At 50.5% G+C, this 22,859-nt stretch overlaps 1 protein-coding gene and 2 non-coding genes across 9 annotated transcripts; all 3 read left to right on the top strand.

Moving 5' to 3' along the window:
* The first annotated feature begins 3,671 nt into the window (after positions 1-3,671).
* EIF4G1 (eukaryotic translation initiation factor 4 gamma 1) lies at positions 3,672-22,850 on the top strand. 7 transcript variants are annotated; one of them, XM_037154871.2, is made up of 33 exons: positions 3,672-3,803; positions 4,629-4,685; positions 4,908-5,000; positions 5,297-5,383; positions 6,485-6,595; positions 6,886-6,985; positions 8,007-8,119; positions 8,914-9,006; positions 9,211-9,277; positions 9,556-10,380; positions 10,688-10,776; positions 10,862-11,048; positions 11,138-11,271; positions 11,394-11,552; positions 11,698-11,880; positions 12,079-12,276; positions 12,498-12,644; positions 12,848-13,084; positions 13,264-13,368; positions 13,484-13,643; positions 13,854-13,954; positions 14,543-14,645; positions 14,887-14,989; positions 15,171-15,403; positions 15,544-15,662; positions 15,767-15,939; positions 16,247-16,372; positions 16,514-16,595; positions 18,376-18,474; positions 18,560-18,694; positions 18,813-18,894; positions 19,035-19,175; positions 22,237-22,850. In XM_037154871.2, exons 3-33 carry the CDS (start codon positions 4,941-4,943, stop codon positions 22,416-22,418), a joined length of 4,734 nt encoding a protein of 1,577 aa, XP_037010766.2. In that variant the 5' UTR covers positions 3,672-3,803; positions 4,629-4,685; positions 4,908-4,940; the 3' UTR covers positions 22,419-22,850. The 7 variants fall into 7 exon arrangements, with proteins under 7 accessions (XP_037010766.2, XP_037010763.2, XP_037010762.2 ...); XM_037154868.2 differs by having other exon boundaries at positions 6,485-6,661; positions 11,701-11,880; XM_037154867.2 differs by having other exon boundaries at positions 6,485-6,661.
* LOC119056472 (small nucleolar RNA SNORD66) lies at positions 13,137-13,225 on the top strand. The gene has a single exon (XR_005083890.1). It is a non-coding gene; the product is annotated as a small nucleolar RNA SNORD66 (small nucleolar RNA).
* Positions 13,693-13,768, top strand: LOC119056471 (small nucleolar RNA SNORD66). Its single transcript, XR_005083889.1, has one exon. It is a non-coding gene; the product is annotated as a small nucleolar RNA SNORD66 (small nucleolar RNA).
* Positions 22,851-22,859: the final 9 nt, after the last annotated feature.

The raw sequence follows: 22,859 nt of genomic DNA, 5'->3' as shown, positions 1-22,859 counted from the left end.
GGTCCCTTTCTGTCTGTTCTTTGGGGTATGGTGGCTAGAAGCCAGACTGGTGGGGAGCGGATGTGAGACTGCATTGTTCGTAGCAACTCTGAGCCTAGGCTGGCAGGGAGGCTGCCCTGAATGGAAAGAACGAAACCTTTTTCCTTCTCTTTCCTAATCATTTTAAAACAGTGGTTTATCTTTAAGGGCATAAACTCTTGAGGTGCTGATAAACGGACCTTCTTTCTAGGAGATGCATGTACACAAATTTTCACAAACTTACAAATAAACTTGTAGACTCATACACCTCCTACCCCAACCCTGTCAGTGCACACCCATCTTAAGCCCATCACTCTCTTCCTTTGGACTAAAGATCTCTGCTCTAAGAGGCAGCAGAATTAGTCCCACTCTTTCTAATTTGACTTTTTGCTACTGAGCAAAAGGGACATCTTGAGCTCCTGTGACCCTCTGTCACTTTTGGGAGGCTACCGTTTGAGAGGTTTGATCACAACATACATTGGGCTTGCAGAAATGCTGTAAGAAAACTTGACCCTGACCTTCCTTGGTGTAGCAATAGGAAAGAGGTGGCCTCCTTCCTGGAATGTAGTCACTGTTGATCTGCAGTGCTGCTTCCTGGTGGTGCCGGTATGACTACAGCTATACTGACTCTTGGGGCCTAGATCCCTGCAGATGCAGTAGAGAACATGTGGCCCTGGCAGTAATTGCTAGCATTTTATCCAACACTTTCTGTGGGTTTAACCTTGGAACAGTGACTGGCACTTAATAGGTCTGAAATGTTGAAAGAATAATTCTACATACTTCCGAGACCTCAAACAACTTTGAGAGGTAGGTATTATCTCTGTTTTGGTGAGGAATGTAAAGTTTGTAGAGGTTTAATAACTTACGCAAAGTCACATAGTAAGTGGTGGGGCCACAATTGGAATCTAAGTCCATCTGACTCCAAACCCGTGACCTTAAATTCACTGTATTAATCTGTTTCTGTAGCCTTGGACTGCACTGTAGTCCAAGCCCTTGGCTAGCTGGAGAAGCAGCAAGTTTGGATTGAGTGTCTCCATTGTCTTCTCTGCTCTCACTTGACAGTCTTTATAAAACCTGCATAAAAGGTTAAAGCACTGAACTTGGGAGACAGCAGACCTGTCAAAGCCCTTTAATGGGACCTGTTGTAGTGGAGCAAATCAGTGTGTCTGACGAGCCTCTGTTACCTGTACAAGGGGGATATAATATTTGCTTTACCTGATTTTCAATGGTGGTGATGTTAAAATAAATTAGAAAGCAATTCGCAAACTGAAAAAAAAGGATAATTCCCTCCCAAATCACTGATTGTGCTTTAGGGTAAGAAATTTTTATGGTGCCTCCTAATCTTTCACATTCAGTCATTCAGCAAGAAATATCAATGGAGCCTTATTCTGCATTCGACATTATAGTTTGTGGGGATACAAACTATAGCTTTTTGAAAAAATCCTTAAAAAGCTTACATAAAAGAAAAGGAAACAATTGTGATACATTGTGATCAATACTGGACTAGGGTGTGAACGAGTTACCCTGGTATCATTGAAATAGGGCTTAAGTGCCTGGGTAGGTGAGGGATTATGAGGAAACAGACCTAGAGGAAGATGAGTTTGTCCAGAGGGAAAAGGGGTAGGATATAGCTAAGGAAGTAGCAAAAACAGAGAAGTAGAAAAGCTATTTGTTTTCTGAAACCATGGGTAGTTTGGTTTGGCTAAGTGTACAGAGGCACAGAATGTGTGGCAGGAGACACAGTTCTAAACCTCTTCAAGTTTAGAAGAGCTTTGTTGTGCTAAGAAACTGACAGTATTTCCATCACTGAAAAGAGCAGGAAAGTGACACGATCAGTTATTTGGGTGGGAAAGTTCAAAATGGAGGCCCAGAGACCAGGCAAGGGAAGTGAATGCCAGAACTAGGGCAGTAGAAATGGGGAGAGGGGGAGGGGCAGAAGAAACTTTTTTTTTTTTTTTTTAGGAATAAAATCAACAGGACTGGGTTTTGATCCAAATACCAATAGGACCTGGTATCTGATTTGATGTAGGAAGTAATGTGGGACAGATCGCAGATTTTCTGGTTGGGCAGTATTCATTGAAATAGAGGATAGCAACCACATGTTTGGGGTCATGGTGCACTATTGAGTAGAGAAATATGACAAATTCCTATCTGGGCATACACAATTTGAGATGATTGTGGGGTGATTAAGGTGAAGATATTTTTTAGGTAGAACCTTGTTCTGACGAGTTCAAAAGAGTGGTTTCTGAGTTAGGAATGGATTGGCATGTAGGGAGTAACTGATTTTTATTTCTTAGTTTGCTCAGGGAGAAAGAGAAAAGAGAAGAGTAGAGTAGAGAAGGGAGCCAAACATGATAAAGTCACAGCACTTGAAGAGGGTCACAGAATACTCTAGATCTGCATTTTCTTTCTCAGTGTAGTTCCTCTATGTATCTATTTTGCTCTCTTACCATTGGAGCTTCAGTTTCTCATATATAATGGAAATGATAATACAATTTACAGGGTCTGGTGCAAATAACATCCCCCCACTTTGTTACAAAATTGTATTTACTCTGTAACATAACAATATCACACTCAAGCACAACATATGGCATTATAGGCAAAATGTTCAAATTAAAACTATATTACACCCATATTATTATCCTACCAACCGCACTCAAGCAGGCCTTACTTTCTGCAGGAACCAATATTTTGTAGGCAATTGTGAGGATTGAGGTCACATAGGTCATATATACTAAGTGGCCAGTTCATCATTGGTGCTGAGAAAGTTTCTTGTGAGATTATGTGTATACACAGAAGCAAGGTAGAGAGAACGAGAACTTTTGCTAGGTACCTAGGCACTGTTTTAAGCATTTTCACATAAAGCTACTCCTTTAATCCTCACAATAGAATAGAGCAGATGTTAGAGAAAGCACAATGGTTAAAAGCTCAGACTTGATCTAGACTGCCTGGTTTCAAATCTTACCATTTTATTGTACAACCAGTATTAAATAGGTAAGTAGTAGGTAATACCACCAGGAGTGAGGAGCAATATGTGAATTAGTGCCCAGGCTACCTACCTGACTCCTAGTATGTAAATTTAGCTCTAGTATGGTCCCTTCTGGGGTCCCAAATGTTTGGGCTAATGGGCAGCAGTTTTGAGATTACTTCTTCCAGCATTCTGAATTTTCCATGATTGATTTTTGAATCTTCCTGAGAGTGGCTGAACTTTTGTTAAAGACAAATCACTCATACAAATTTCCTAGTTAGAATGTTGCAATTCTTATAGCATAACATTCAGTTTAATAGGTCTTACAGTGATCTAACCTACATTATTTTCCAAGGCTGTGTTTCATGGAATGAAATTCGTATTTCATTCCATAATTTGTACCATGATTTACTTACACAGAACTGAGTTTTTAATTTCCGTATTCTCGGCCTCTAGCCAGCACCTGGCCTAGGGCTTAGTATGCGCTCAATAAACCCTGGCTCAAAGCATGAATGAACTAAAGAACTGCGGAACTCAGACTCAGAGCTAGGGAGGGTGTCTGTCTGGGAGTTCTAAAGTTCGGGAGGGGACACCGGGGCGGGCAGTGTCTGTCACATGACGAGGCGGGGCAAATCCCATGTGCTCCGCGGCGCTCGGCGCAGCTCCGCCTTCTGCGCCGGTCACGTGGGGGCGCCGGCTGCGCCTGCGGAGAAGCGGTGGCCGCCGAGCGGGATCTGTGCGGGGAGCCGGAAATGGTTGTGGACTACGTCTGTGCGGCTGCGTGGGGCTCGGCCGCGCGGACTGAAGGAGACTGAAGGTAAAGCCGCCATGTCCGGGCCCGACCCGGCCCCCCCACCCCCTCCCCCCGCATCCGCCGCCATCCGGGCCGGGACCGGCCGCCCTGTGCCACCGCCCCGGCGCCCTGGCTCCGCGGCTCAAGCCCGGGCCCCCGCCCGCCAAGGCCCGATCCTCGGCCCACGTGTGCCCGGCCTGGCCCGGCCTGGCTGCTGGGTGGGGGTGGGGAAGCGCGGGGCCAGAATATGTGGTCCCTGCGGCCTGGGAGAGTGCAGCGTTCACCGGCCACGAAGTGCCACAGCGGTCTGACCCGAGGAGCCTCGGCGGGCGCAGGCACCGCGGCTCCCGGCCTGCCGTCCCCTCCCCCCTTTGCGGCCCGGCCGCCGGGAAGTGACACGTTGTTCTTTGGCACTGGCCGGCTCTGCGCAGGGAGGGCGCAGGGGAGGGAGGCGGTGGCGGTGGCGGTGGGCAGGGAGGAGCCCCCGGCCCCGCCCGCCCTCCCGGCCGACCCTCACTTGAAACCGGCTTCTCTTCGGCCGCCGCCCGCCTGGCCATTTACGGCCCGACTCCCGCCCTTCCTGGCCTCCACTTCTGGGCGGCGGCAGGCTTCACCTCTGGCCCTGCACGGGTGCACCCGTGGCCACCCGCGGCAGGCGTGCCTTGTGTGCCCCTGGGCCAGGCCCGGAACCCGGTGTCCCCAGGTGGGGGGTGGGGACACCGCGGCCGAAGCTGCTGCTAGCTCCGTTTATGATCCGGGAGCCTGGTGCCAGCGAGACCTGGAATTTCCGGTCTGGTTGGTCTTGGGCCCCGCGGAGCCAGGTTGATACCCCTCACCTCCCAACCCCAGGCCCTCGGATGCCCAGAACCTGTAGGCCGCACCGTGGACTTATTCTTAACCGAGGGGGTGAGTGAGGGGGCTGTTTCAGCAGGTCAGGGGGTTGGTTTGTGGTTATTCGGGTTGGCAACGTGTTGGTGGGGCTATAAGCTGTATCTTTTCTGCTCCTTCATCCTCTTGGCGCCTCCCGGGCTCGGTGTGGGACATAGCCCTTGCCTCAATCCTTCCTCTACTCCATTTGCCTTAAGTTTGGGTCCCTTCCTTTTTCCAAGCGCCCCTCTTTCTCAACAGGTGTTGGGGGGACCCTGATGTGGACCAAATGAAATGAACAAAGCTCCACAGCCCACAGGCCCCCCACCCGCCCCATCCCCTGGACTCCCACAGGTAATTAGAGAGGAATTAGAAGAGACAGAGGTGGGGGTGGGGGGAGAACAGGCAACCGGGCAGGAACAGGTTCCAACCCTCTGAATTTTCCCACCCCCATCTGTGTCAGGGCAAAGTGCAGTTTCCTGCTGCCAAATTGAGACAGGGCCTCTGGCTCTTCCCAGGAGCTGTCATGGGGAGGGGGTATGTGAACTGCTGAGGCTGTTGCCACAGATCTGTTCCCCTTACTTCACTAGCTTGGGTTTCTGCCCCACCTGGGTTTCCCCTCTTGCTGAACTCTGGTCTCCCCCCTTCAGCCAGCGTTTCCCCCGGGGCAGACAGCACCGGTGGTGTTCAGTACGCCACAAGCAACACAAATGAACACGCCTTCTCAGCCCCGCCAGGTGAGGGGCTGTGGGGATGGGAGTAGGGGGCCCGGGTGGGAGCTATGGAAAGCTTAAGCCACCTTGGTCTAGACTGGAAACTCTGGAGGTCCTGTATCTGCTAAATTTCTTGACAGTTGCTCTGTGTTCTTTTATGCGACTCTGCACTTTGAATTGCTGATTATTTATTGCCCCTTGGGGGGTATGTAGTTGGTGGGGATGGCGTTACTAGGGGTCTTGGTGCCATGAGAATTGGGAGCAGTGTTTTGGGCCCAGCTGTCAACTCCTGCTTTCCTGTTTCCTCCTCTTACTGGGAGGCTGCCATTGCTCCATTCCCCTTACCCTCTTTCACTTTGGACTGTGGCAAGATAAACACTCCATCTGGTTCTTGCCTTTCTCTGTTCCCTAAGTTCTTCCTAAGTGGGAAGATTCTTGTCCTACTTTCTTCATTTTTTCCTCCTCTCATCACCTTGGGGATAATTCTTTTCTTTCCTGTCCCCATGTGCTCTCAGGGAGGATTCAGGTCTCTGCAGGTAATATTCCTTTGCTAATCCTGGACCCCCTCCTGGCCTCACTCTTTACCCTCTGCCCTAGTCAGGGGCTTGACCTAGGGACTGGAGGCTTTAGAGTGGGGACTTATTTGCCATCTGGGGCTTCGGTCTGTGGCTGACTGATGCATGTTAGGGGTTAAATTTTGTAGGACATGTACTTGGGAACTAGGCAACCATTGCATGTGAGCAGTTAGTTCCTCTGGACCTTGGGTGGAGTAGTGCATGCTGGGGAGTATGTTGCTAGAAAGGGTTTTACTTTTTACTTAGGCATGATGCATCTGGATATTAGGAAGCCTCTGCGGAGGGGTAGCCTGGTGGAGGTGACATGAGTATGCTTGGTTGTGAGGGAGTAAATACATAAGGGTGCATCGTGTGCACCTCACTGTGGAGGGCGTGTGTGAGTACAAGAGGCCACTTAACCATCATTTGGTCAAGTGGGTCTTGAAAGGACTGGTCCTGGTACTCCAAAGGCCCTAGTACTTCTCTCCAGATTAGAGACATTGCAGAGTGGCCATTTTGCTGTCTACTTCCTCCCCTTCCCAATATCAACTGCCTTCCTCCCTCTTAACAGCACTTCTACCCTAGCCGGGCCCAGCCCCCAAGCAGTGCAGCTTCCCGAGTGCAGAGTGCAGCCCCCGCCCGCCCTGGCCCAGCTGCCCATGTCTACCCTGCTGGATCCCAAGTAATGATGATCCCTTCCCAGATCTCCTACTCAGCCTCCCAGGGGGCCTACTATATCCCTGGACAGGTGAGGCTGGAGGCTTGGGGGCTGGAAGCCACAGAACCTTGTGCCGCAACCGTCACTACCCCTACCCTGACCCTCCAGTCCCATCTCTTCTCCAGAGGTGGGACTTTCTTCTGGTCATTGCCTGGAGTTGGCTTGTCCTATCTTGCCCTACATTCTCTTTGTAGTCTGATATGGTCCTCAGCTTCTTCAACTCCTTCTCTCCCTTCCTCCTCCCCTTCCACCAGGGGCGTTCCCCATATGTTGTTCCGACACAGCAGTATCCTGTGCAGCCAGGAGCCCCAAGCTTCTATCCGGGTGCAAGCCCTACAGAGTTTGGGACCTACGGTAAGCAGGGGATGGAGTCAGGTGAGAGTGAGTCCCAGGGAGCATCTAAGCTCACTAATTCCTAAGATCTTTTCAGTGTTGTCTCTTGGTCTAAAAAATGATAGGGTTAGTAGGTGGTAGAGATGTGTGTGGGTGGCGGACTATTTTGTCCTGCCCCTGAGAGTAGAGTCCTTCCTCAAGGAATGATTGGGTGCCAGTTTGAGGGTCTGTTAGTAATAATGTAACATGGATTCGGAAGGTTTTTGTAGCTGTTTTTCATTTATATTCTAGGAAAGGATTAGTCTGTTCATTATGGCAGTGGTTTCCAAAATTTTTCGATCAGGGAAAATTTTGAACGACTACCTCCAACACATGTTTTTGTTTGTTTATACATTTGCAGAATTTAAACAAATATGTTTATGAAAGACAAGTGGAGAGTATGGATGAGATTAAGAAATGCATCCCATTTTGGAGACCATTGCTTTAAAGAATTAATTTTTCCTTGTCCTGGGTCTGGTTCATGATGTTTTTATTTCCTTAACCCTGAGCGAAGGGCTGCAGACTGGAACAGGACTCAGGCTAAGTGGATAGATAGGGTTGGCAAATCTCTTTTTCTCATTCTCAGCCAAAGACCTGATTCTGTTTCAGGTTAAGTAGTTGCTGCTCCCTCAGAGTATATGCGTATGTGGTGCCCAGGGGGTGGGGTACATACACAGCATGTTAGGAGGTAGAAGAGGAACAGACAGAACTCTGGTGGCTGGTGTGCAGTGGGAAATGAGTGCCTGCCTATAAGGGGTGTGTGTGTGTGTGTCAGTGTCAGGAATTCTTGTAAACGCAGTTCAGACTGGTTCCCCAGCTTTGATAGACACCTAATTCCCTTGGGGAGGAGGGTGGAGCAGGGCAAGGGGCCGGCTGTGGGTGATGGGAGGTTCTGGGGCAGGGAGGTGCTTGAGCGGGCATTTGTATATGGTTGGGCCCTGACACTGCCACCATTTTTTCTTTCCGTGTGTCTCCCCTTCCTCCCCCCCCCACCACCCCCAAGCTGGCACCTACTACCCAGCCCAAGGTGTGCAGCAGTTTCCCACTGGCGTGGCCCCCACCCCAGTTTTGATGAACCAGCCACCCCAGATTGCTCCCAAGAGGGAGAGGAAAACGGTGAGTAGCAACAGTGGGCTCTGGGACATCTGGAAAAGGGAGAATCAAGGTCAGGTGCATTGTGGGTCAGGGAGCAGGAAGTTAAGGAAGGAGATCTTCAGTTGAAGTGGGCAAAGAATGGGGATCTGTGAAGTACTCAGGTTCTTTGTAAGGTACTAATATTACAGTGTAGAAAAAGCTCATGGGAAGACTGAATTGCCTAGTGGGGAAATTCCTGAGACCTGGAGGGGTCTGTAAGATCTATGTTTGGTTTTAGGTTTCTGGTGGCTTGCTTTAGAAATGGTTAGTTTTCTGTGGCCCCACCCCCAACCCCAAGTCCTGGAAGCTCTTGAGGCCTCCGCCTCTGCTCAATCCTCAAGCCCTGGGCGTGGTGCCCAGAATAGGGTGCCAGGGCTGGGGAAGCCGCTGAGTCACCCTGGCTCCACCTACTGGATCTGGGCCCTGCCCCCAGAGATCAGGCCGAGTAGCCACAAGTAAGCTGTATGGGTGCTAGAAGGGGGTCCTGGGCTCCAGAGTGTGCAGTCACAGAATTGGGCTTGTTGGTGGGGCAGGGATGAAGGAGAGAGGGAGGAGCATTGTGATGTACAGAGCTGCTCTGTGAAGTCAAGGGTCTCTTAGGGGTGGGACCAGGGCAGCCGGATGGGTTAACAGTAGAACTCATGGGGTTTCTGATACCCACCCATCTGCTTCCCAGTCTGGGGGTGGAGGGTTGGCCTGGAGTCTTAGGTGTGGGGCAGGGTGGAGAGGCGGGCTCCTCCTGCTTTCCACTCAAGCTGTAGCTTTTCTTTCCCCAGATCAGAATTCGAGATCCAAACCAAGGAGGGAAGGATATCACAGAGGAAATTATGTCTGGGGCCCGGACCGCCTCCACACCCACTCCTCCCCAGGTATGGTCTGCTGTTTGAGTAATGCCATGGCTGGGATGGCTATTCTGCCCTGGACTCCCAAGTTCTTTGGTCTTTTCCTTTAACTAAGGGATTCGTTTCCCTGCTTTCCTGGATTTCTAGGCAGAGCTAAAGTAGAAATGGCTCTAGTAAAGAAGGGTTGTGGGACTCTTCAGGGCAAAGTTGGTAACCCTTTGTGTCCTGCAGACGGGAGTCGGTCTGGAGCCTCAAGCTAATGGGGAGACTCCCCAGGTTGCTGTTGTTGTCCGGCCAGGTATGCAAGCATGTGGGACAGAGCTTTTACAGGGAAAAGGAGTGGTGATTTAAAATGCTAAGGAGGTAGGGTGACTTGAGGGTGTCAGAGAAGAATGACTTAGATTTAAGGTAGTGGGATTTTGAGTGTGGATGGGATTTTGAGTGAAAAAGGAAAAGGCTTAGGTGGGAGAAGATTGGGTGGAGGTGTTAGGTTGGGAATGCTTTGGCTGGGAGGTGGAGGAGGAAGAACAACAGTGAAGGACTTGCCTCTAATTACTCTTCCTTCCTGTGGTGCAGATGACCGGTCACAGGGAGCAGTCATTGGGGCCCGGCCGGGGCTGCCTGGCGCAGAGCATAGCCCTTCAGAATCCCAGCCTTCCTCACCTTCTCCGACCCCGTCACCGCCTCCAATCTTGGAACCAGGATCTGAGCCTAATCTTGCAGTCCTCTCTATTCCTGGGGACACTCTGACAACGGGGATGATAGAAGTGTCTGTAGAAGACTCAGCCCCTATGCCCTGTGAAACTGGGGAGCCATATTGCATCTCTTCAGAACCCACTCCCCTCGCGGAACCCATACTGGAAGTAGAAGTGACACTTAGCAAACCAATTCCAGAATCTGAGTTCTCTTCTAGTTCCCTCCAGGTTTCTATCCCCCCGGCATCTCCCAAGGTGGAAATTCTTCCTGAGCCTAATGGCACGGTCCCACCTGAGGATCTAGAACCAGAGTTGGAGTTGAACCCAGAGCTTGCCCCTCTCCCCCCTGTTTGTTCCTCTGATTCCCCCACGCCCATTGCTCCAACTGCCCAACCTGAGGAACTGCTCAATGGAGCCCCCTCGCCACCAGCTGTGGACCTAAGCCCAGTCACTGAGCCAAAGGAACAGTCTGAAGAGGTTACAGCACCAGTGGCTCCCCCCATCATCCTCGCTGCTGCTCCAGCTGTGGCTTTTCCAGTGACTTCCCCTGCTCCAGAGGAGGAAATGGAGGAAGAGGAGGAGGAGGAGGAAGGAGAAGCAGGAGAAGCTGAGGGTGACAAGGGAGAAGAGGAACTGCTCCCACCAGAGAGCATCTCTGTTCCTGTCCACCTGTCCCAGAATTTGGAGGTGGCAGCAGCCACCCCAGGTAAGGTGTGGCTGGATGGTGGAGGTGGGTTGGGCTGGGCTGGAGGGTGGAGTTCTCTCTGTTTATTGATGATCTCCCATTTATGCCCTAATGTCTGGGTCAGAAGCCCTGTAATGGCTTACTTAAGAGATTAAGTAAGCTAGATTAAGAGCTAGATTAAACTCCTAAATCTTAAGAGCTGGAGTAGGGAATTTTAAGTCTGGAGAGGCTGTGAAGAAAGAGGAAGTGGTACACAGTGGCTGCTTTTCTTCCCAGGGGTTAGGAGCACTTTTTTAAGTTATCCCCACTCTGTTTTTTCCCTAAATAGTGGCAGTATCTGTGCCAAAGAGGAGACGGAAAATTAAGGAGCTCAATAAGAAGGAAGCTGTAGGAGACCTTCTAGACGCTTTCAAGGAGGTAAAGAGCATGTAGTAGCATGGGGCAGAGTTTGAGTGTGGACCAATGTTTAAGCTGCAACCAAATGGATGCCCTGTGGTTACAGGTGAACCCAGGAGTACCAGAGGTGGAAAATCAGTCTCCTGTAGGCAACAACCCTGGCCCAGAGCCTGAGGGCAGCAGTGTGCCCTCACGACCTGAGGAAGCAGATGAGACTTGGGACTCAAAGGAAGACAAAATCCACAATGCTGAGAACATTCAACCCGGGGAACAGAAGTATGAGTACAAGTCAGGTATGCAGGAAGGAGGGTTGAGAGGGCTGCACTCTTGTCGGGGTCCCAAGAGACAATAGTATGGTTGGTTCACCCTGTCTTCCTTGCAGATCAGTGGAAGCCTCTAAACCTTGAGGAGAAAAAACGTTATGACCGTGAGTTCCTGCTTGGCTTTCAGTTCATCTTTGCCAGTATGCAGAAGCCAGAGGGACTGCCCCATATCAGTGACGTGGTGTTGGATAAGGTTGGTGGGCCTGAGGGGAGACCGAGTTTGTGCTGATGGGTGGCTGGGGAGGAGCCTGAGGTCCTGAAAGAGCAGTCAGTAGCCCTGGCCTGTTTCCGATACATTTTCTGTCCTCTTCACAGGCCAATAAAACACCACTTCGGCCACTGGATCCTGCTAGACTTCAGGGCATAAATTGTGGCCCAGACTTCACGCCGTCCTTTGCCAACCTTGGCCGACCAACCCTCAGCAACCGTGGGCCCCCAAGGGGTGGGCCAGGTGGGGAGCTGCCCCGAGGGCCGGTGAGTGGGACTCGGTGGAGGGGGAGATGGGCTAGGGGAGTGCGACCCTTTGTGTCTCATGGGAAGTGAGAAGTCTGCCTTAGAGATATGTGGTGGTGTCTCAGGTTGTGCTCACTGTTGTATCTTTTCTTTAACCCTTGCTTAGCAGGCTGGTCTGGGACCCAGGCGCTCTCAGCAGGGCCTCCGAAAGGAGCCACGTAAGATCATTGCCACAGTGTTAATGACCGAAGATATAAAACTGAACAAAGCAGAGAAGGCCTGGAAACCCAGCAGCAAACGGACAGAAAAGGACCGGGGGGAAGAGGATGCTGATGGCAACAAAACCCAGGTACTGGCTGGACCTGCTTTTGGTCTCCATTCCTTCTCTTCAGGGTCTGCTGAGCTGCTGGCTGTGCCTTTTTGCTTCTGTCCATCCCCATCAGTATCCTCTTCCATTCTTCTTGCTCTCTTCATCCTTCTCGGTGGCCCCTCTTCTTCTGAGAACCTCACTGGATCCTGTGTCTTCTCTGCTCCCTCTCCCCACTAGGACCTGTTCCGCAGGGTACGCGCCATTCTGAATAAGCTGACACCCCAGATGTTCCAGCAGCTGATGAAGCAGGTGACGCAGCTGGCCATCGACACTGAGGAACGCCTGAAAGGGGTCATTGACCTCATCTTTGAAAAGGCCATTTCAGAACCCAACTTCTCTGTGGCCTATGCCAACATGTGTCGCTGCCTCATGGCGGTGAGTTTCCACTGTTTTCTCAGTCTTGTGGTCTGGCCTCCTACTCCGTGGTCTGGCCTCCCACTCCGTACTCCGTAAGTCCATCTTTTTGGTTCTCCTACAAGAGGAGGCAGAGCCAGGGCTGGAGCTCTTCCTGGGTTAGGTAGTTAAAGACTCGGGGTGGGGGGGGTGTCTTCCTTGCTCTGGACAATACGACTGTGATACTCTATTTTGATTCACAGCTGAAAGTGCCCACTACAGAGAAGCCAACAGTGACTGTAAACTTTCGAAAACTGTTGTTGAATCGATGTCAGAAGGAGTTTGAAAAAGACAAAGATGATGATGAGGTTTTTGAGAAGAAGCAAAAAGAGATGGATGAAGCTGCTACGGTGAGAGAAAACCCACCAGCTCTCCTGCTCATCCAGATGCTTCTTAGCTGTAGGATTGGGCGTGTTGATTGGTGATGGGGGATTCTCCGCCTAAGGACATGAGTGCTTGTTGCTGGGTATAGAAATCCAGATAGTGGAGGAAGGGGGTTTTAGCCTTTGGACTGGGTTTCTTTTTGATGCCATCCCCATCCCATGACTGCCAGGCAGAAGAACGGGGACGCTTGAAGGAAGAGCTGGAAGAGGCTCGAGACATAGCCCGGCGGCGCTCTTTAGGGAATATCAAGTTCATTGGGGAGTTGTTTAAGCTGAAGATGTTAACAGAGGCAATAATGCACGATTGCGTAGTTAAACTACTTAAGAATCATGATGAAGAGTCCCTTGAGTGCCTGTGCCGTCTGCTCACCACCATTGGCAAAGATCTGGACTTTGAAAAAGCCAAGGTAGGGGTCCCGGGATGTGGAGGGGGACAGGCTGAAGTACGTGGGGCCTGCTGTCCACTGACAAGCTCCCTCTTGGGCTCTCATGTCTGGGCCACTGAACCACAGTGTTGGAGCCGAGGGCTTGCAGCTGGAGGAGAGGAATTGGAAGTTCCTGGCTTGATCCCTTTGCTTCTCCTTAGCCCCGAATGGATCAGTATTTCAACCAGATGGAAAAAATAATTAAGGAAAAGAAGACTTCATCCCGAATCCGCTTTATGCTGCAAGATGTGCTGGATCTGCGACGGGTGTGTGTCACCCCTTTCCCCTGTTAGTCAGTTGCCTGAGTCCACAGTCCCAGGCAATTGCTTTGTCTGGCCTTTCTGGTGTAATTATTTTGTGACTGGCTTCATGTCCCCACAGAGCAATTGGGTGCCACGCCGAGGGGATCAGGGTCCCAAGACCATTGACCAGATCCACAAGGAAGCGGAGCTGGAGGAGCATCGAGAGCACATAAAAGTGCAGCAGCTAATGGCCAAGGGCAGCGACAAACGTCGGGGTGGCCCTCCAGGTCCACCTATCAGTGAGTTTGAGGCTAGAGTTGAGGAGGGGGCAATATGAGGGATTGTGCTTTCCACTGATGACTTCTTGTTAGTGCCACGTGTCTGGGCCACTGAGACCCCATGATGGAACTGAGGACCTGAGGAAGCGAGGCTGGGGCCAGCCCAAGGGGACAGGGCTGTTAGGCTTTGCTCACTATTTTAGTATGCTCTCTTTTTTTTTTCTGTCCCAGGCCGTGGCCTTCCACTTGTAGATGATGGTGGCTGGAACACAGTCCCCATCAGCAAGGGCAGCCGCCCTATTGACACCTCACGACTCACCAAGATCACGAAGGTAGGGGTGTGTGTATTAGAGGGGGCGATGTTAGTAATAGGAGGGTAAAGAGGGATCAGAGTTGGCATTAAACACAGTTTGGGTCTTAGCCCCCTCATTCTCTGACAGCTGAAATTTTCTTCTTAGATTAACTGCTTAGATTACTGGAAACAGGGCCACCAGCCCTAGGGTGTAGGATCCCATTGGTGTGGGCCATTCTGGTCAGCAAACCGACACGCAAAATTAGATCCATTCCCTGTTTTGTAATCCCCCGGGCTAAGAATGGTTTTTACATTTTTTTAGTGGTTGAAAAAAAGTGAATGCTATTATATGACGTGAAATTACATAAAGTTTACATTTTGGTGTCCATAGTTTTACTGCAGCTCCACTACACTCATTCCTTTTATCCTTTGTGACTGCTTTTGTGTGACAGCAGCAGTGTCGAGTAGCTGGAATAGAAACTGTGGCTGCAAAGCCTAAAATACTTACCGTCTGACCCTTTACGGGAAAAGTGTGCCTCGCCCCTGGTCTAGGCTGTTCGTGGCTATGTGTGGCCGGGGGCTTTGGCCAGATCAGACCCGTGACTCTACACTCCCTTTCCTTCCTCAGCCTGGCTCCATTGATTCTAACAACCAGCTCTTCGCACCTGGAGGGCGATTGAGCTGGGGCAAGGGCAGCAGTGGAGGCTCAGGAGCCAAGCCGTCTGATGCAGGTATGGATGCCACCGTAAAGAGCTGGGTGGTTATTAGTGGGCTCTCTTGAAGGCAGAGCCTTGTCTGTGTGGGAGGCTTTCAGCACAGACTGGTTAGGTAATGCAGGAGCCATGTGCTACTTGGTGGGACTAGGGAACTGAACTGCTTTAGTGTTGGGTGTAGGACCAAGTGTCTTAAACTGGCAGGTAGGTGGTAGTATGTAAGAAAACAGATTTCAATACTCAGTTTTTGTTTTCTCAGCATCAGAAGCTGTTCGTCCAGCTACTAGTACCTTGAATCGCTTCTCAGCCCTTCAACAAGCAGTACCTACAGAAAGCACAGAAAACAGACGTGTGGCTCAGAGGTGAGGTTTCTCAGGTGTCTTCATTTCCCACAAATACCAGCAATACTCAGGCCCTGGCTGAGATTGGGACATATACCTGATGCCAAGAACAAGGCCTGATGGTTGCTCAGCATGTTGCGGGACTAAGGAAGAGAGCGCCTGGGCAGCACAGGTGAGAGACTATGAGCCTGTCTTCCTTTAGGAGTAGCTTGAGCCGGGAACGAGGTGAGAAAGCTGGGGACCGAGGAGACCGCCTAGAGCGGAGTGAACGGGGAGGTGATCGTGGTGACCGGCTTGATCGATCTCGGACACCTGCCACCAAGCGCAGCTTCAGCAAAGAAATGGAGGAGCGGAGTAGAGAGCGGCCCTCCCAGCCTGAGGGACTGCGCAAGGCAGCCAGCCTGTCTGAGGATCGGGACCGTGGGCGGGATGCTGGTAAGGGGCCAAAGAGAGGAAGGGGAGGGGGTGGCGTGGCCTGGTTTGACACTAGCCAGTCCTTAGGTAGCATTCAGAGCGTCGATGTTTGCTGGAGAGACCGGAACTAAAGAGTTCATGATTTGTTCCGTCCCCCTCAGTGAAGCGGGAAGCCACCCTGCCTCCTGTGAGTCCCCCGAAGGCTGCACTCTCAGAGGAGGAGCTGGAGAAGAAATCCAAGGCCATCATTGAGGAATACCTCCATCTCAATGACATGAAGGTTGGTGGCAGGAGGTCTGAGGGCGGGCCCGTGTCAGTGGCTGTGTCATGTAGGGTCTGGGCCAGACGCTGACTGCTCTCCTCCTGTACCTGGGCATCCTGCAGGAGGCAGTGCAGTGTGTGCAGGAGCTGGCCTCGCCAGCCCTGCTCTTCATCTTTGTACGGCACGGTGTCGAGTCCACACTGGAGCGCAGTGCCATTGCTCGAGAGCACATGGGACAGCTGCTGCACCGGCTACTCTCTGCCGGGCACCTCTCCACTGCGCAGTACTACCAAGGGTATGACCGACCTCTTCGACCCTCCCGCGTTTACAGACCTGCACCCTTCCTTTCTGTGCAGGACCCGTGGACCTCGGGGAAGAATGTAGGCTCCTCAGCTATCCTGGTCAACATTATTTTTGGCAGGGATGGGGGTGGTGAGCCATCTAAGGATAAGAGGGTGTCCTTAGCTTGAGATAATTGCCCGTGTTGAGGAAATGTTCCTGATGGGCTCTGCGGCTGATCCTTTTAGTCATGCCTGGTTGCCCCAGAAGGAGGTAAGGCTCCTGTTTCCTAGAATGCCCTGACTTTGAATTCCTTTTTGCAGGCTGTATGAAATCCTAGAATTGGCTGAAGACATGGAAATTGACATCCCCCACGTGTGGCTCTACCTGGCAGAACTAGTAACGCCCATTTTGCAGGATGGTGGAGTACCCATGGGGGAGCTGTTTAGGTGAGCTCCCTTTGGTAGAATTCAGGAGAGGTAAAGACAAGAAGAAAGGGAGTGGCAGGTTAAAATGCCTGGGTTTAGGGAGGGGTAGGGTAGTGTGTGTGGGGCTTTGGAGAGATTGTCAACACTGGAGTTTTCTTATAGGGAGATTACAAAACCTCTGAGGCCCCTGGGCAAAGCTGCTTCCCTGTTGCTGGAGATCCTGAGGCTCCTATGCAAAAGCATGGTGAGTGAGAACCCTTTGGGGAGGTGATGTGTTCAGGATTTCGCTTTCCACTGTGCGTTTTGACTACCTGTGACACAAGCCTCATGGTCCCTTGGCGGGATGGGGTTAATGGGGGTGGGTGGTAGTGCCTGTGCTAGTGTCTGAGAGGCCGGCACTCCCTCAGACCAGGTCCTCTGGTGAGTTCCGGCCAGTGCTGGAGAACGGGAATCTAGAACCCTGACCCTTGATTGATTGCTTGATTCTTTTTTGTGCATTCAACTAATGCTTTTAAAAAAACAAACAAATAAGCATCTACTAAATACCAGGCATTGGTAATACAGCAAGTGAATGAAACAGGAAACAAGCAAGAGGAAAAAATAAGAATGACAGCTTAACACAAACAACAATGAAGTAAAGTATGAAATAAACTGGTTGAATTTGAGGTTTTTAAGTATGATGAGGTTGCAAAGGAGTGTCTGTTTGACAAGTTCATGACAGTGGGCCTCCCTGGAATGGTGCTGAAACTGCCTGGTGAAAGTTAATTGGTGATTAGCAGGTGGAAAGATGGGAAAGGCAAGTCGGGTGTGGTGCTTAGTGGTAGTGAGAAGTTGGGAGGTGCAGTTCTGGAACCGAGTTCAGCTACCTGGGACACAGAGGAGTGAGACTTTATATTTATTTATTTTACGAAGGAGTGAGACTTCCTTTTATTTATTTATTTTAAAAGTTTTTATTTCTTTTCAGAGAGGGGGGAGGAAGGGAGGAAGAGGGAGAGAGACATTAAGGTGTGAGAACAACATTGATTGGTTGCCTCTCACACCCTCAACTGGGGACCTGGCCTGGAACCCAGGGATGTGTCCTGACTGGGAATCGAATTAGCGACCTTTTGGTTCACAGACCAGTGCTCGTTCCACTAAGCCACACCAGCCAGGGGAAATATTAATCCTTTTAGGTAAAAATATGTACCAGGATAATTTGTTTGGAAAAAAAAGAGAGGAAAAAGTGTATTGAATTACTTAACGTATTTTCACTGACTCTAAGGTGCCATAGGTTATAGGACATTTATGCTCTGCTAGGGAAAAAAAGACTTATAACCATGTTTTTAAAATGCAGTTTATTAACTGAGACAGCTTCATTTTAATGGTGTTAAAATGGGCATCTTTAAAATCCTTGAACTACACAGGAATCTTAAGGGTTGATGTCATCATTTTACATACCTGTTATTATAAAAGTCTTGCCTTCAGAAACTCCTGCCTTTTACAGAAAATGGGCTCATCCTGCTGTTTGTGTGAAGATTCTGATTTGCATTGGGGGTGGGTGGTTATGTATGCTTCTAAAATTTTCTGGACTTGGGACTCAAATGAACATACTTGTTAATTGTCCTCTCCCATAAGTATTCGTTACTTGGAATAATGAAAAACTACACTATTTTAGAAAAAACGTAGATGAGTGTGGAAGGCTGGGGTGAGATATTTATTTGGATTTGGTTGTTTACTTTTTGTGGTCCAGTAATTCTTTGAGAATTCTGTGAAAAGTAATTGACATTTTTACTAGAGGCTCTTAGGCCAGCCCCCCAGCCTTCAGTATCAGTGGACAAGTTCTTGTATCTGTGACTGAGGTCTGTGCCCAGTAGGAGACAGTAAGCATGGAGGGACTGTGCCTATTTGGTACCTCTATAGCATCCTGAGCCTATAGCAGGCACCTAGTAAGTAGCCTTTCAGTAAATATTTGATGGGTGCCATTTGTAGTGTTGTTAAATTTTGGGGGAGATGGAGGGTTGCTGAGTTGGTCTTGTGTGTTCCAGGGTCCCAAAAAGGTGGGGGTGCTGTGGCGAGAGGCTGGGCTCAGTTGGAAAGAATTTCTACCAGAAGGCCAGGATGCTGGTGCTTTCGTCACTGAACAGGTTTGTGCTGGAGTTAAGATAACTCCATTTGGGGCTGGCATGGTGCATTTACCTACCTCTTGACTGGGGGCCAATTTGGTTGCAGAAGGTGGAGTATACCCTGGTAGAGGAATCAGAAGCCCCTGGCCAGAGGTTGCTATCCCCCGAGGAGCTGAGCAGACAGCTGGAGAAGCTGCTCAAGGAGGGCAGCAGTAACCAGCAGGTGTTTGACTGGATAGAGGTATGTTTCTCTTGATATTGGGAGAGCAGGATAAAGGAGAAGTCATCCTTGGTGTGGTGAGGGGCGGGGCACAAAACTCAGAGTTTATGGGCCATGTGTTTCTCTTTCTCCTGCATAGGCCAACCTGTCTGAACAGCAGGTAGCATCCAACACATTAGTTCGAGCCCTCATGAAAAGTGTCTGCTATTCCGCAATTATCTGTAAGAGGAGCCAGGGAGATGGTGGGGCAAGGGTGGGCCCAATAGACAAATGGGGGGGGGGAGGTTTTGGTTGTTGCCTCCTAGTTCTCAACCAGGATGACGGTGCATCATCCCACTTACCCCTGTCTTCCTTCCTGTAGTTGAGACTCCCCTCCGAGTGGATGTTGAGGTGCTGAAAGCGCGAGCGAAACTGCTACAGAAATATCTGTGTGATGAGCAGAAGGAGCTGCAGGCACTCTATGCCCTCCAGGCCCTTGTAGTGACCTTAGAACAGCCCCCTCGTAAGAGCCAAGCTGGAGGGTTGCGGGTGGGGTGAAAGAACTTTCAGATAGTGGGGACAGTTTTGGAAAGGGTTTCAACCCAAGAAAAGTGGGTGGTCGTTGGAGAGCAAATGCTCTGATGGTTGATGCCTTCCCCCCTTGCAGTGTTTGTTTCCTTGCCTACATATGGGAGGAATTAGACTTGGCCTTGAAGTTTGGCCACCTGTTTTGGGCTTAGCCAACTGTTAGATGCCAGCAGTGCAGAACTGATAAATGGTGTTTCTCTCTGCCTGGTACTGGGCTGGGATGCTTTTCTTGCCCCATTTAATCCTCACAACTATTATTTAGAATAGATGGTGTTATCCTCTTCTGTATTTTGGGAGACTGAGGGCTAACTTGCCTGAGGTTATACATTCTGCTAACAGGTATGTCTTAGAGCCCTGGGATATTAGCAGGGAGTAAGACAAGCACAGCCCCCATGCTGGCCTGGGGTCTGTCACAAATGATGAGTGTGGGGAGATGGGTCCTGCAGAGTGCTCTTTGGGGGAGTGCACCTAGGCTAAGGGGTCGTGAGTGGGAATTGACAGGTGGGACCTAAGTAACAGATGGGGGACACTTGGAACAAAGGAGCTGTGTGTAGAGGAATGCTGTGAGGTAGGAAGAACTGGACAGGGTGAAAGCGTTGCTGAAGGAAGACCGTCGAGGGAGAGCACAGAAACCAGTCGTGTGAGGCAAAACGGGGCTGGAGAGAGACATGGGCCTGGTCACATAGGGCTGTGTGAGCCATGGGCTGGGTTTGGGGCTTTAACCTAAGGACAGGGAGAGGCTCTGGTGGGATTTTAAACAAGGAATTAAAAGATTCTAATTCAGTTTTTAAACCATTCTGGTCATTAGGGGAAGAGTGGTCATTAGGTTTGTTAGGGGTGGGGGCGAATGTGGTAGAATCAGCTGACCAGGAGTGTGTTGACAGTGGCCCAGCCTGGCTGGCAGCAGTGAAGATGGGAGGGGGATGGGCAGATGGAGGATAGGTTTGGGGAGAGAGTGATGAGAGATCTGAAGTCCTGTGATTTCCAGCTTGTTTGTGTGTGTGTGTGTTTTAAGGTTTTATTCATTTCTCTTCAGAGGGGAAGGGAAGGAGGGAGGGAGAGAAATATCAATGTATGGTTGTCTCTCATGTGTCCCTTACTGGGAACTGGACTGCGACCTAGGCATGTGCCCTGACTGGGAATTAAACTGCGATCCCTTAGTTTGCAGGCCCGCGCTCAATCCTATGAGCTACACCAGCCAGGGCTCCCAGTGTGGTTTTCAGTAGGCGAGGTGGTAGTGTGGTGCCATCCACTGGATCAGGTTGGATTTGGTTGTGTTGAGTTTGTGATTTGTGGGTGGGCCTGATCAGAGATGTTGGCAGACCGCTAGGTATCTGAATTCATTTGGAGAGTGAACTCATTTGGAGGGCTGGAGGTCCACCTGCGTGTTGCTAGCACAGGGCCACAACGTGCAAATCACAAGGAAGTACGGGATTGCCTGAGCGAGAGTGACGAGGGTCTGAGTAGAACCTTTAGGTGAAGGACCTATAGCAGGGGTGTCAGGCTCATTTCCACCCGGGGCCGCATCAGCCTTGCGGTTACCTTCAAAGGACTGAATGTATTATTAGGACTGTATAAATGTAACTACTCCCTAACGGTTAAGCAAGAGCTCGGTGCTGTCCCCGGGTAGAAACAAGGTGGGGGGCCAGATTTGGCCGAGGGCCTTGTGTGCTGCAGGTATGGACCAAAGGAGGACAGGGCTCTGTGAACAAAGAGCAGTAATTTTAGGAAAGGGAAGTGGTCTAAGTAATGCTAGATGTTGCTTGAGAGCTCCATGGGAGGAGATCTGAAAATGAAGGGCTTCTGCAGTATAAAAACATGGAGGCCACCCTGGCAGAAGCATAATTTGGGTGGACAGGGGGCCAGGATCTTGATTAGAAAGAACTAATACTTGCCTGAGACAAAAAAGAAAAAACTGCAAAGGTAGACAAAAATCTTTGAATAAATCTCCAGTCAAAAGATAATTTTTTCTTTGGTTACAAGAGATACTGGTTGTAAAGGAGGCCCTTGGTGTTGAGATGAGAGACACTTGGGCTTGAAAATACAGGGCAGTGTGGATCGTTGATTGTGCAGGGTCCCCAGAGTGGGTGGGCCTAGCGTTTGGAGGACAGGTTTGGGATGGGTGATGTATTGCTGCCTGTGCTGTGGGATGGGGTGGGAAGCTGTCCACGGGCAAGGGGTTGTAGACTGGGGGTGGGTGCCCCTAGGAACATTCTGGCTTGTAGTTTCTCCTAGATGGCTCCGAGTTTCACAAATGGATAGGGCTCTAGATCCTGTGCTTTAGTCATTGTTTTATTCAGGAGAAACGTATTCATTATTCAGTCTCCATTCGCTTTTAGGAATGGTAAAGTCTGCTTTGGAAAGGAAGCACAGTGTGGGGAAGGAAGTAGGTTGTGTTCAGGGTTAGAGGCCAAGTGCTTGGGAAGGCCGAGGCTGATGGGGAAGAGAGGGTCAGCCAGGGCTGCTTGAGTTGAGTCGAAAGGAGTCCACTAGGAAGGGGACAAGAGAACGGATGTTCCTAGCAAAAGCTTTAGCACAGGTAAAAGTGTCAAGTCCAGAGAGGCTGTGTGTTGAGGAGATAGATGGAAAGTAAGAAATTGGGATCGAGAATTTGTCAGGGTCCGTAGTGGGGGGCCGGTGGGTGTGCCAGGTTATCCTCTTGACTTGTGTGACTCCCCAAATTGAGGAGTACCAGTTTTATATATAGTTTTCCCCATTAAATATATCATCAATGAGGAAACTGGAAGTTGCTGAGGTGAGTGAGGCTAGGCCCGTTTGTATGGTTAGGCCAAGTGACTCATTCCTGCACACCAATCTCTTAGGTTGTGAGATTAGCATCTTGTCGAAGACTTAGTGACCCTGAAATGGTCAAACAGGGTGTCTGGATGGTGGGTCAAGGGCCTTGTTTTAACAGGACAGCGTAGGAGGGATCCTGGGGGGTAGGATGGGGTGGCTGTGGGCAGCACACCTCTGAACTCTGTCCTGCCTGCTTGCAGACCTGCTTGGGATGTTCTTCGATGCGCTGTACGATGAGGACGTGGTGAAGGAGGACGCTTTCTACAGCTGGGAGAGTAGCAAGGACCCCACTGAGCAACAGGGCAAGGGTGTAGCCCTTAAATCTGTCACAGGCTTCTTCAAGTGGCTTCGCCAGGAGGAGGAGGAGTCTGACCACAACTGAGGGCGGGTGGGGCCGGGGACTCGGAACCCGGTGGACACTCGGATGGCCCAGCCAGCCGCCCGGACTGCAGGGGGTTCAGCAGCGGCGGTGGTGGCGGCATTGGGTGCCTGTAGTGCGATTGTCAGAGCTAATAAAGTGGCTGAAGAGGCAGGATGGCTTGGGCCCCCTCCAGGATGCTGCCAGGTGTCCCTTCCTCCCCCTGGGGCACAGAGATATATTATATATAAAGTCTTGAAATTTGGTGTGTCTTGGGGGGGGGGCACCACTGCCTGCCCCTGGGGTCCTTTTTTATTTTCCGAAAAATCACTCTTGGGACTGCCGTCCTCGCTGCTGGGGGCATATGCCCCAGCCCCTGCACCACCCCTGCTGCTGCCTGGGCAGGGGGAAGGGGGGGCACGGTGCCTGTAATTATTAAACATGAATTCAATTAAATTTACTGTC

Source organism: Artibeus jamaicensis, unplaced genomic scaffold (genome assembly GCF_021234435.1).
Source record: "Artibeus jamaicensis isolate MK-2021 breed Jamaican fruit bat unplaced genomic scaffold, CSHL_Jam_final scaffold_474, whole genome shotgun sequence".
In the NCBI taxonomy this organism is placed as follows: Eukaryota; Metazoa; Chordata; class Mammalia; order Chiroptera; family Phyllostomidae; genus Artibeus; species Artibeus jamaicensis.
This window is presented reverse-complemented; position numbering and strand designations above follow the sequence as displayed.